Source organism: Cottoperca gobio, chromosome 8 (genome assembly GCF_900634415.1).
Source record: "Cottoperca gobio chromosome 8, fCotGob3.1, whole genome shotgun sequence".
NCBI classification, from domain to species: domain Eukaryota; kingdom Metazoa; phylum Chordata; class Actinopteri; order Perciformes; family Bovichtidae; genus Cottoperca; species Cottoperca gobio.
This window is the reverse complement of record NC_041362.1, coordinates 4,745,058-4,759,001: the sequence shown is the minus strand read 5'-3', so window position 1 is coordinate 4,759,001 and position 13,944 is coordinate 4,745,058. Positions and strand designations below refer to the sequence as shown.

The 13,944-nt window shown below is 45.4% G+C and overlaps 1 protein-coding gene across 8 annotated transcripts in view; it reads right to left on the bottom strand.

Annotated features, from left to right (window-relative positions):
• arhgap23a (Rho GTPase activating protein 23a) overlaps positions 1–13,944 on the bottom strand; it is a 60,619-nt gene that overhangs the window by 27,539 nt on the left and 19,136 nt on the right. For 7 of the 8 annotated variants that reach the window (XM_029438710.1, XM_029438711.1, XM_029438713.1 and 4 more), the window contains exon 1: positions 3,297–4,073. The exons of the other annotated variant lie outside the window; for it this stretch is intronic. In XM_029438710.1, coding sequence (XP_029294570.1) covers positions 3,297–3,530 — 234 coding nt within the window. In that variant the 5' untranslated portion in view covers positions 3,531–4,073. Of the gene's footprint in view, positions 1–3,296; positions 4,074–13,944 lie in introns of those variants that run through there. 8 annotated transcript variants of the gene reach the window in all.

Here is a 13,944-nt window from a genome sequence, read left to right as displayed (position 1 = left end):
TTTCCTCCCCTCCTACCAGAATTCATCCATTTAGCACTCTGTTCGCCTGAAAGGTTCTCGCCTCTTGAAGCCAATTACAATAACAAAATAAACTCTGCATGCTCTCCAGATAATACAGAGCCTTGAGGGATCCCATTACCACCTGAATGATGTCATTAAAACACACACACAAAGCCGCCCTGAACAATTGCATTTGAATATGCAGAGCCGCTTGTAATGCCACGTGACGGCTTCCTGCTTCGAGTGTGTGTAAAGTGGTGTAAACACACACACGCGGAAGCGAGCTCTTCCCTGTGGATATTTCCCCTCCTGATTTCAATTAGAGAGCATATCATTACGATGCATGACTGCATGTAAGAGCAGAGGATCTCCTGCTGACAGGATGACAACACTTCTGTAAATCTACAACATCACGTGCCAACATTTACAGTTCATCAGCCATGGTGAATAAAAATAAATAAACGGTGATAATCTTTCATAAAAATCTGGTAAACATTGATTTTCTGTTTGAAAGACGCTTTTCTAGAACATGATGTCAGCGATAATCGTCGTGTCGGTTTGTCCCTCCTCTCCTCACTCCATCCACTCACTTTCCAAAGCAGTACGCAGGAATTCAGCGGCCGTCGGGGAGCCGGGCTCCTGCTAAAACCCCAGCAGGGCAGAACAATAATGCTCTTTTAAACAGCTGAGAGCTGCAACCTGTTTGAAAAGTGGAGCTTTACAGACGTTACAAATGCTGACGAGCCTTTAATCCTGATAGCCGTAGCTGTCTGTCACCACGGCCCCTGAGCCCCGGCTGCCAAGAGGGAACGGGTAAAGGGGACGGGGATAATTCCTGGACTCACCGGCCACACGGAGGGCGCGCTGCACCACCTCTGCAGGTCTAAATGCATCCTACGCCTCGTGGAGGAGATGCATGATGAGTGTCTGAATATCCCAACACAACCTGCCTTTGGAACCGAGGATTCAAAATAAAGACATGCAGCACAAGTTCAAATGCTCCCTCTGTCATTTACATAACAAGATGCTTTATGAGTCATGCATGTGAGGCTATGCATGTGTGTGAGTGTTTGCACGCACGTCCGTGTCAATATGAGTATGGTATGTGTGCACAAAAACCAGTTCAACCTTGTTGTCAACAGGCGATGATCCAATGTCGGTTAAACAGGGTTTTCCACTCGAACAGCAAAACATATTGTACTTTTCTTTTGTCTAACTGACACATGCCTCACTGCCAGTGATGCCTGTGAAATATTTTATATATGTGGTGGTTGTTTTTGTTTTAGCCCAGGAGGAGGAGGAGGAGGAGCTGCAGTTTCAGAATAACTTTTACAGGATGACTTGGTAGCTCGGTGGGCAGAGGCACGTGGCATGTAGTTAGTGTGTGATGTGATGCGGGTTTAAATCTGGTCTGGGACTTTTTCCTCCTTCCCGCTTCTGCTGTCTGAGAGACGGGAAAGTGCAACAAAAATAGTTCATTAAATTACGTTTTACATGCAATTAACAATATGGAACTTTTGATTCTCCATTTATAGAGAAGAAGTATCAGGTTTGTCCCATACAATAGAAAAGAAAGCTGACGATGGTCTTACGTTTGCTTTTATTTTTACATTGTTGTATCGATATAGAGCATGTTTTTCTATATCATGACAATTCTTTCAAATTTGGTTTGATATTTTAATTGTCTTTACAAACTGGGGAGGGGCTGTTGTAGGTAAATAAATGCACCGAGGAAATTACAACAAGCGAAAAATCACAAACTTATGATCTGACGAAGAGATGAAGAAACTGCACGATCTCTCTCTCTGACACAAACACCTCTGTCCTTAAATAAAAGTGTGTACAGTGTCCCAGCTGTGTCCGTACAGCCTCTCTCTCTCCTCCCCCCACACTCACATTCCTGATTGTGGCATTTCTTAACTGTGTCATTTAGTCACCGGGGGTGTGTGTGTGTGTGGGGGGGGATGGTAACAACCAGGAAAAAAGGGTAATATTCCACATAGATGGCCACACACGCTAAAATGAGATCATGTGGGGAAGTGATGAAGTGATGCCCTGAATTCTGAGGGCATTGTGGGGGGGGGGGGGGGGACGCACAATCGCACGGCTTCCACAACACCTCGCTAAAAGTGGCACTTAGCAGCCCCCCTTCATCTGTCTTTAGCCACTAATTAGAAACCCCTCCAGGGAAGGAAAGGGTCAACATGCCGCACAAACAGAATCACACAGACGAAAACACACGTCAGCTGTGGGAAAATAAGAGACAAGTGATGCAGAGATTGTTATGAGGAGGCCTCAGGTAAAGGAGGTTAAAGCAATGTATATCTTCAGTGGATACGTCATTGAACATATCATTCTGTAAGTATAATAAGATCATTAATAATTTAATGCTTTTTTTAAAGATATATCGCCGGTTTTGCCTCGTAGCGATGATGGAGTCTTTGTTTACCACTACATCTCATTCAGAGCACAGACAGTAATAATCAAACCGTGCATCTTAATCCGTCAACACAAGTGTCGCCACATCGTTTCCCCGGAAGAAACCACAGTGAGCGCCAAACAGAAACAGCCTGAAGGCGAGACAACTGTCTGCTTTAAGGTTAACAGAATCTGTCAACAGGTACGTGGTGAACAGACTTCAAACAATGGGTACAATTACACGGATACTTTGTTGACATGCGTGGCTGAAAACATCCCACACAGCGGTTTCTGGAGAGTATTCTGCTGATATCACTGTGTTTGTGTAATCTTATTTCTGGAGAGCCACAGAAATCACCGCAGGCACCAAACAATATGGTTTAGTATGTAAAACGCAGGAGGAACTGGTGATACCGTCTTCTCGTCGGTGATTGGAAGATTAATCGATTGACAGAAAGTCAACAACAAGTTTCCGACGCTAACGATCCATTTATTGTTTTCACTAGAAGCTTATGTTGCATCAAACCCTTTTGAATAATTGACACGTGGGGTCCTTATCTTCTGACGTTTTAAAGGCTAAAACAATGAATCAGAAAAACAACCAATCATCAATTAGTCTAATAATCAATTAGCAACTATTATGATAATCGATTTATTGTTAAAGTCATTTTTGGGGGGGTTTTTTGACTGACAAAACAAGACTTTTAGAGACATCAGCATGGTTGGAGCTCGATTATCAGATTATTTTTACAGCCTCCAGCTAAAACATTTAGTTTGGACTCAACGTGAATGAATCCACCGATCATTTAACTGCAGCGACAGACTGGTGATGACTCGATGTCCGGCCACTAGAGGAAGACGCGATGACATCTCCTTACCCTGGGCTGGCGAGAGCTCTGGCTGTGCCCAGTGGGCATGGCGGGCGGCGGCACTGAACCCGTGGTGCTGCGAAGCACCGCCAGCCAGATGCAGCGAGGTTCAGGCGAGCTGCAGTCCACCCCCACCGGGTTCTGGAAGCTCCAGTCGGACCCGACCGGTGCAGGGCACGGGAGCATAGCAGCGGGCATCGAGGCGTGGAGTTTTCTCAGATCCACATCTCTCACCGCCCACATGGGCTGCACACACACACACACACACTCTCTCTACACAAGCTCACGGACAACGTCCAGAAGAAAAAGAGAAGATGGGTGGTTTTTAGTGGAGCTTGCAAAATCCTCCTCTGGGATCCTCCAGTCAATCAAGATTCTGAACTTCCCGTCTCCTGGCTCCAATCCATCACTGTCACAGCCACTCCAGAAAGTTTAATCCCACAAGTTCCACATCACAGCCTCCTCCTGACCTCCGGGAATCAGCTCTCCAAGACTCTCACACACATTCAAACTCTGTCAGAGGAGTCCAGAGGAAGCAGAAGGCAGGCTCCTGGGCAGCAGATGGAGGAGTGTGTGTGGCGCAGGGAGCAGAGGTAGGTCTGATTTCACTACAGACACACACAGAGAACAACTGACAGCGTCCCTCCCGTTGGTGTCCGGTGATGTTCTGCATACAAAGCCACTCTGTCCACCCCCAAAACACACACTGCTGTCCCAGAGGGCTGGATCCTCTGTCTCTCCTCCCTCCCACTGCCCCCTCTCTCTCTCTCTTTCTCTCTCTCTTTCTCCCCCTCTCTCTCTCTCTTTCTCTCCCTCTCTCTCTCTCTCTCTCTCTCTCTCTCTTTCTCTCTCTCTCTTTCTTCCCTCGTTGTCTCTCGTTCCAAACAACTCCCTTCATCTAACTGTCATCTCTACCCCAAACTCTCCTTATCTCAGCTCTTTCATCCCTCACTCTGTCCCTCCGTTTCTGTTTTACTTTCTCTTTCTTCCTTGTTTTTGTCACTCAATCCGTATCCAAACAATCACTCACTCTCTCCACATGAACCGGTCCGACAGTCATCAGCAAACAAACAACTGTAATGTGCAGTAGACTCTGCAGTTTAATCCAAGAACACAGGACATCTTTGAGGCGAAGGGGGCTCCAGATGGAGATTTCTCCTGTAGACTAAATCCACTGTAGATCTCTGTAGAGGAAGCCTGGTGGCCGCACGTGTGCCACATGTGTGTGTGTGTGTGTGTGTGAGCGGCACAAACACAAGTGACAAAGCTGTGATCCCGGCGCTAAACTCCACAAAAGCCGGCCCTGCCTCCGCCGCCTCCGCTCCACCCAGAGGGGAGACAAAAAAAAAAGAGAGCGAGAGAGAAAGAAGCCAATTTCCAGCACAAAGAGAAAATAACACGTTTGCCTCGCTGCTGAGTTCACTGTCTTTCTTTTTTGCTTAAGAGGGAAAAATCGAGACGAGGGAAGATGATAATGAGAGAAGAAAATGAAAAGTAGCTGAAGAATGACTGGATGTCAACATGACCTCTCCATCACACACACACACACACACACACACACACACACACACAAAGTCAGTCAGAAAGTGACCTTCCCCACGCCGCAGAGTTCTCACCAAACAGCCAGGCGTCCAGAATCCGTGCGAGAGCGGCAGACAGGTGACCATGTTGTTGCAGACTTTCCCTTCCAACGCTTATCGCTGTTAACAAGCCGCGCATCATTTGCTACCAACGAGGTTAGACAGGTTTCACCTGCCGCACAGCGGGGCAAGTTTCAACTCGACTGGAGGGGGCCGTCGTCGGCAGAGACTGTAACCCTGTGGATATGCTGCTCTTCCCGTACGAGAACACACACTGCAGGTTTGAATAGTTTGTAAAGAAAGATGAGGTGTTAAAGTAAAAGAATCTGGAGGTTCAAGAAAGAATGACTAATGTCTTGTCAGTTGCTTTAAAGGGCTAGTCCAACTCAGAAGTATCGCTCATGTTAAATGTTACTCTTTCTATGCAATCAGAAAAGTGGGATCAACATTTGTATTTATTATTAGTCCCATCCAACATCATAGAGTTACAATCTGAGTCAGTGAAGCTTTAAAACCCTGGATACTACACTTCCCATAATGCAACTCTGTAGTGCATTTCATTTCAAACCTCCCGACGCTAACATCAGCTCATACTAGCCATCAAAAGCAACTGGTCATACTCGACTGAGGCTGTAGCGCCATTAGCCCGTGAGTGTAGTGAACTGAGCAATGGTGCGTTTTACTGCTTATGAATTCCTCGTTTCATCTGCGAGAGCAACATTGTGTTCTGTCTCTTTTTAAAAGCTACACAGCGTCACTTTAAAGCATCTTTTCTGCAATAATCACAGACTAGGTTTAGGTGGCTCTACACTCCACTTCATCCCTGGTTTGAATAGTTTATAGTCAGCACACACTTTCACTAACACGCACGTGCAAACACACACACACACACACTGAGTCACAGCTGGGTATAAATACACTGGGCTATGTAATTAGGGTTCCACATAAAGTCAGACGGTTGTGGGGGTTTCTCTTCTCTCTACGGTTCAGACCAGAGCTCTGGGTTCGACGCAGCGCCAGGCAGAACCGCCCTGCGGAGAGACAGAGACGAGTGGATGTCCGACTCTCCTCCTGGAGGGAGAGACATGAGATCAGACCACACCCGTGTGCAGGGACGTCACAGACGGCTGCCAGTGCGTAGAGCAACAGTCGGATCATAGTGCATCTCTGGTGGAAAGCCAGACGAGGGTTTAATGTCTGAAAATACACAAGTGCTCCATTTCACAGTGGGAGCACTGAGTGAGGATTTCATATCACATTTTTCACAATAACAGTGAGTTTTGGCAAGGAGGGAGCGGTGCCTAATTTGGAAACAAAAGGTCTGTGTCGGTCCAGCTCCCTCTCTTTCTCTTTCTCCTCGTCATGAACCATGGAGGCATTTACAAAAAGAGCAGGACGAGCGTGGAGAGGGGTGGGGGGGGGGGGGGTTGACAAAAGAGAAATGAACAAAAAGGCGTTGAGTTACAGTTTACATGGAGGACACACAGTCACACATGAGGAGTTGTGACAATAGCATCCCCTCCCACCAGTGACCCACAATGTCTACCGTTTGGCTGAAGCGTGCCCGAGCAGGCCACACAGCGATCACCTGCATGTGGGCCTGTCTGATGTACATCACTGCAGCGTGACGCCTTTATTTGACTATTGGATTGCTGAGTAAACAAACACGGCGCCCTGGAAACGGCTCAGAGTTCATATTAGTTATTATTTTATCATAACCAAGTCAGGAAATCAAAGGCCGGCACGTGCTGCTAATCTCCGAGGCGCGCTGCTTCGTTGCCTCCTGACCCGGCCCCTTCGGCTCTCTGATAACAAACACATCAGCGGAAAAGTGAAAGGGGTTGAGGAAGGAGGGAGGGAGGTACAGCGGGATATAGTGGAGCACGGTTGTCGGTGTAAAGGACAGATTAGTTTGGTGATATGTTTTAATCCCCTTCACACTCATAACATTACTGCAGGCCAACAGATTAACGCACAGAGGCCTCCTTCAGCTTCTTTTTGACCGCCGCTGCCTCGCAAGACTAAACAAAGTTTCTCTCCTCTCTGCTGCACGCCACATTAAAACACAGAGGTGCTAGGAGGAGCAATAAGCTGAGACTTGACAGGAAATACACAGGAAAGAGAAGAATGCTGCCGCTGAGTGAGACTTTAGTTGGCGTGTCAAAAACAAACCAGGCTGCAGACAAAACGATGGGGTGTTTTCTCTAAACACAGGCTGCGACAATTCACAAAAGTGACGGAGGGGGTCAGTGATGGACAGGCTGCGGCAGATGCTCACAATGAAACTTCTAAAAACGGACGCACCAAAAGCCATGAGATGAAGGACTTCTTTATACCAGAATCTGAAGCTCTGAAAGAGGGAGTTAAAAGAGTGAATCATGTCCCCTACTGGAGAGAGACACACTCACACACTCCTGACTCAACATGTGTTGATGCAGCAGCCGCATGAATGATCTGTCATCACATGAAGGGAACAACAAAAATATGAGGTGGTTATAAATGATATGAGGTTAGGTTTTATTTCTGAAGAGATACTGGACAGTTTCAGCCGTTCATGTCTGCAGAAGTATATATCGATCAGCAGACAGGAACATCACAGGAAAGAGAAGAAAGAGAAGAAAACTATTGATAATAATAATAATTGAAAAAGGGACGCAGCTGTTTTAAGCAGCATATTTTACTTTAATCTCCAGTAAATCCACGTGCCACAGAACCTACAGGCATGTTTGGCTGCAGTTACCACCCAGCAGCCACTAGAGGGCAGCTACAGCACAGAGTCTAACTGCAGGCGGGTGGGGAAAAGCCCAGAGGGACACATGGGACCGAGCAAAGGGTGGGGACTCAACATGCAGCCACATACAACTGCATTTGGTGTTTGCTGCAGTGGCTGGCACAGGGGCGTGTGTGCGGGGAGCGTCGCCCTATGAGCGGGTTATGTGTGCTCTTTTGTCAGTTACTAATTAATTACATCAGAGTCGGGGGTGGGAGACAGCGGCTGCAGATCAGAGAGGTCACACCTGTTGTGAGCTTTGACGTGGAAACAGTCTTGGGAAGTTCAGAGACGAGAGCAGGTGGACTCAGAGACGAAATGTGCAAGGGTCAGATATCACATCAACCCACAGCTGAGGGGAGCTGGGTGGTCCGCCCCTCCCTGACTGACCACTGATACAACAACAACAACAATGCACAGCTTACTCCTGCAGACTGGAGGATTAAAGCAGTTGAAGCCGCCAACCTGACCATGTGTTCCTGTTTATGAAGCCAACGCATTAAGCTTGCATTCTTGGCATGTGCATGTTGACGCCATGCGAGTCCTGTCAGCGCGGAAACACAACTAATATCCACTCTTTGATTGACCCTCGCTTCACCCCCTCACTCATCCAAACAAATGTACAAGATGTTTTTAATTACTGGTGCAAATCCATCAATCAGAACACCCACTGACATTTACACTGCTGAAACAAGTACTCCAGGGCTGCAGCGGATTATCATTCTCATTATCAATTATTCTATTTTTTTATTATTCAATTATGCTTTTAATCCATGAAATAAAATAGTAAATACATGTCAAATGGACAAAAAGAGAAACTTGACAAAAACCTGACAACGTAGGCAAAAAAAAGCCAGATAGAAAGTGAGAAGGAGAGCATGGCGTGAGTGTGTGTGTGTGTGCGTGTGTGTGTGTGTGTGGGGTAACAGATGTTGGAAAGTGAACACCGGGGGAACAAATTAAAATGAGGGCAGAGAGTGATCTAAAGCAGGAACAGGAGTGAGGAAGTTGGAGGGAGCATATGGTGAAGAGAGAGCAATGACACATGCACATATTTACTCACAGATACACTAATTACCTCCCATACATCTCCTCTCCGCTCCGCTGAATCATCAGCGCTCTTTCACCGACTTTATCGAGGCTAGACCGCGTGACTGAAGGCGACATTAACACACATTTGGTACCATGCGTGTCGGTCACATTCAGTAAAGTCTTGGTATATTGATGAATAATGAAATGCTACTAGACTTGTGTTAGTGTGTGTGTGTGTGTATGTTGGGGGAGGATGTGTTGCACATGAGCCTTTGACCCCGTTTCATCAGCAACATTTCATCGTCGAGAGACGTTATCAAAACTGTAAATATGAGAAGCACAGCTGGATAACACAACCATTATGTGTCCCTGCACAGTAAGTGGAGAGACGGTGCTCCACTTTAACCTCATTAGCAGGGAGTGTCTCCTCCAGCAGATCTTTCTCTGTGAACGCTGTGAAAGAGAAAGCTACACATGTTCTTTTCGCTGTGTTGGATCGTTGATAGTTTTGAGTTTATGTGTCTGGTTTTAGGATATCGTAACACATCTGTAATAAGCTAAAAAAAATCAGTCAACAATACCAACTGGGACTATCTGCATGAATACAAACTATCTGCATGAATAGATACCACTTTTTGGGGTTAAATGGTCTTTTCCTCAGGTTTTCAGGCGTCACTTTGACACCCGTCACCCGTCCGTGATGACAGTTGCCACGGGAACCAACATGGTGCCTCTGTTCGAGCCTGAGAATACAAACCCTGCCGGGAGACGAGTTTGACATTTACGCTCATTTACAGGGTGGAAATTGGTTTTCGCATCTGAGTTTGTGCGATGGTTCAGAATTTAAATCTCCCTTCAGGAATATTTAAATCTGAAAATCGGTAGCCAGTAAAAAAAATAATTAAGAATTAGGCAACAAAAACGAACAAACTACAGACGCCGTTTGTTTTCCCTTTCGTGCTGAAGTAGCATGAGAGCTTGCAGAACCACACAATCTGTTCCAGTTAAAGGTGCGATATCTTTTCACAGCGTGTTCTCACAATTAAGTCGCAAAAACATGGACACAGAGACAGACAACATGTTTCTGACTCACACATCCCGCTGTGTCATTTGCGAAGCGACGGCGGCGGCTGCTGCTAGGTGTTTTCAGGTAAGCTTGCAGCTGTACTTTCTGGTGAGTAGCTACATCTGTGTCTCCTGTGTGTATACCATAATATATATATATATAAATATATATACACCATGAGGCCAATGACGACATCTGGCAAAGAGCTAACCCTGTACCTCTTGCACTGTACCCCCCCCCCTCCTCCTCCCCTGTACTGACCACAACCGCTGGGAGCAATCAGAACGTCACGTCTGAGCTCCGCTGCAATAAGAGCCAACCCCCCCCCCCCCCCCCCCTTCCTTCTTTTCTTGCTCTTCTCTTTCTTTCCTGGATGTTTTCAGGAGCAGGCCTCAGCAGCTGAAAACCGCAGGGCTCCAGCAGGCCTCTCGACTCTCTCCACCCCTCGTCTACGTCTAGGCGAAGAACAGCCATACTTGGAGCCCCCCTTCTTTCTTGCCTGCTCCCCGACAAGCCCAGATATATTTAGCTCATCTCTGCCTCTGTGTAATTAGCAGAAAATTATAACTTTGGGACTGGGGGATGACGTCGTTGTTCTCCTTGGCTAAAGATGGAGCACGACCTGAAAGCGTGCGCCTCAGCCTACAGGGCAGGCCCAGAACCAGGCAGCGGTCCAACATTTGGGGCGTGGTGGAGGCGCTGCAGAGCCAGGTTGGGAGGCTAACGGAGCCAGGGAGGAGGGGAAAAGGGAAAGAGCGGGACTGCAGAATGGAGTCTGAGTGTTTATTAGAGCAAGAGAGATGGCCTGCCTGCCTCCAACAGCCCTGGAGTTTCCATTTGAGGTCTGGTGTTTCATTCCTGCCATGCACCACCGCTCACACCACGGCGAGGAAGTCCTCCATCGCTGTGTGCGCACAGGAACGTACAGTCCAGCGATTCTCAAAGTGGAGTCCGGGGTGTGTAGAGGAGTCATTTAGAGAGCCCTTAAAGCAGCGAGGAGAAGTTTAATTTAATCAAAAATACTTCTAATTGAGGGTCCCACAGACAGGATGTGGTCTCCAGGGAATCTGCGGTTTACGTCTGTATTATGTGTACATGTCTGGTTTGTATACACTGCCATAACAGATGTACTCTGAACACAGCCGGACGAATCCACCATCTAAAAGTTCAAGGATTCACTTCCAATATTTCTCTTAAGCCGTCCCAAATTTCAATCTGTCTTACAACCCTCATGACTCTCCGCGGGCTCACGCTGACCTCTTAGTGCCGAACAAACGGTGCCACTGGGCACCAGATATTCACACACACATAATAAATTGCTACATGAATTTTGAGGCCGAGCAAAGCCAATTACATGCGATTTAAAAAAGGGCCAAGGAAAACTCATGAAGCGTGATTAACAGGAGCTTCTTATCATCTCACACTGTGAAACCACTGAACCTGGAGAACCTGGAGAAAAAACCTCCTACTCCCCGTCATTCCCAAGTGGCACAAAGATGGCATACAGATACCGCATGGCATGTTTTGAATACAGGAGGATCGGCCTATCGCTTTATCTGCCTGCTCCTTCCTGTTGACACACTGCAGACTGTACAACCCGGCTGCAGAGAAGGACCTCTGTAGAGGACAGGGAAGCTGCTCGTGTCTGTGTGTTCACTGTTGTTTAGCTTAATGATGGGATCCATATGTCAGGCTGATGTTTCTGCATCTTTAGCCTCTGTCACTCTGTGTTAGCGGCCTTTTAATGCAGGGTTGGCAACAACTCAGAGTCTGAGATTCCCCCTGCAGAAATAAATCGCCCTCTGTGGTTTCATGACTTGTTTCACTACTATGGAAAACAAAAGGGCAGACTGAGAGAGAGAGAGAGAGGAGAGAGGAAGAGAGAGAGGAGAGAGAGACAGACAGACAGAGAGAGAGAGAGAGAGAGAGAGAAAGAAAAGCGAAGAGAGCGACAGAGAGAGAGAGGCGAGAGATGAGAGACAGCGAGAGAGAGAGAAGAGAGAAAGAGAAAGAGAAAGCGAGAGAGAGAGAGACAGACAGAGACAGAGAGAGAGAGACAGACAGAGAGAGACAGACGAGAGAGAGACAGTACAGAGAGATTAGTAGAGAGAGAGACAGGATAGACAGTATAGAGAGGAGAAGAGAGAGAGAGAGATCGTCATCATAGAGATATAGTACATATAGAGAGAGAGAAAGAGAACGAGATAGATCTATAGATAGAAGAGAATAGAATATAGTATAGAGAGATAGATAGGAGACACACAAACCTTATTATATCTATAGAAGATAGAATGAGGATATATAGATATATAATATAGACACATCCCATAGAATAATAGATATGATATATAGATACACTATATTATACAACGAAGATATACATATAATATATAGCTATAGATATATTATATATATATATACAATACATATAGAGACTCTATATATATACAAAATAATACAGTATCTAATATATATATATATATATATATATATATAATATATAGATATACGCATACATATATATAACAACACTAGGAACGATATATATATACATAATTTATAACATATATATATCAACTAATACATAGGATAGACAGATATATATACCATATATATACACAATATGAATACATATATATATTATACCGGTACATTTACTATACATAGAGAATTAACAACATCTACAAGATATATATATATAATTATTATTATAATATGATATATGAATATATGATATTACATAGTATAGATAGACATTATATGATATATGTACACTATATATTTTATGATATATACATCTGAGTAGATATATATCTATATATATTATAGGGGCGAGAGAGAGCACAGGTCTCCACTGCCCAGTGGGAGGACAGCAGAGGACTGTGGCTGTTGACATGAGAGTCACACACATACACATGGTTTCACTCTGTTATTCAGATGAAAGACACACTGGCACTGCTTCAAGTAAAGAGGAATGCTAACAGCAACAGACCGTACTGTTAGCTTTCATTCTGTAAACTGAAGAAGAAGGGAGTGGATACACGAGAATCATACCGAAACAAACCTTTTATGGCCTAAAAGTTACAAATACGGATACCTCCCGCATGCAGCTCAGAGAAGCATTTATTAAAAAAAAGCATGGCTGAGTCAAAAATAAAAAGGAACGCTCAAACATAAGAAATAGTATCCTGAAAGGAGATGACCAAAAAAGGTAACAGAGAGGGGATCAAAGCAGGACAGCAGACGCTCAGAGACACAGAGAATGAGACTGTTCGGGTATGAAAAAGAGAAACTGACCCATCAGAAAGGAAGATGGCAGACGAACAGGAAGGAGCAAAAAAAAAGAGAAAGACGCTGTAAGAGGTACGGACTGTATTGGGATACGATGGCTCACTTCTGAACACACCAACACAGTTTGGATTAATCTGGAGTTAAGTGAGATTTACTGCCAAGCGTTAATCAAACAGAGAAACCTTTGATGCTGTGCAATGCAAATGTATCTCAAGCCGACCACGACCTGCTGCAGATACAGGATTATAGCACATTTACATGTGCGAGTATCCTGCCTGAAGCTGGGAATCAAAAGCTACTTTGTTCCTTATTGTAAGCTTGTATTGTAAGCAGCTCCATTATAATATTACTTATATATAAAACTGTTGTAGCTTTAGGTTAACCGTGTGTGTAAAGCAACTCCTCTGAGGGATTGCTTCCTGTATTACATTTGTAAACATGAACTGTGACACTTTAACTTTGAAACTAAATCTAATTATCATGTCTGATAAGATGGTTCAAGTCCGTCTAACTGAAACCAGATAAAGATATCTCTCACACTGTCAAACCATTCCTTTAAAAGTACAACACTGAAGACATGTTTGGTACGCACAAAAAGAAAAACACAGAGCATCTCAGTGACAGCGTTGTGCTGGACCAGCAGGCATCAGGAGAACCACAGCGCTCTATCTCTTCCCAGCATCCACGGCTCCTCATTAGCTTCCCGATAATCTCTATCCCGTGATTTTGCCAGACTGTCAAAACAACCTCCCTCTACTTCCCTCCGAGACTGCTCACAAAATGTTTAGGAAGTACAGACAGAGGTCAGTGTGTCAGCTCCCTAACCCCGGTGACACAGCTCTGATGGACGTCAGCTGGCCGACTGCCACAAACAACTCGAGAGGAACCGCCGGGAAAGTTAGGTACAGTAAGCAAACA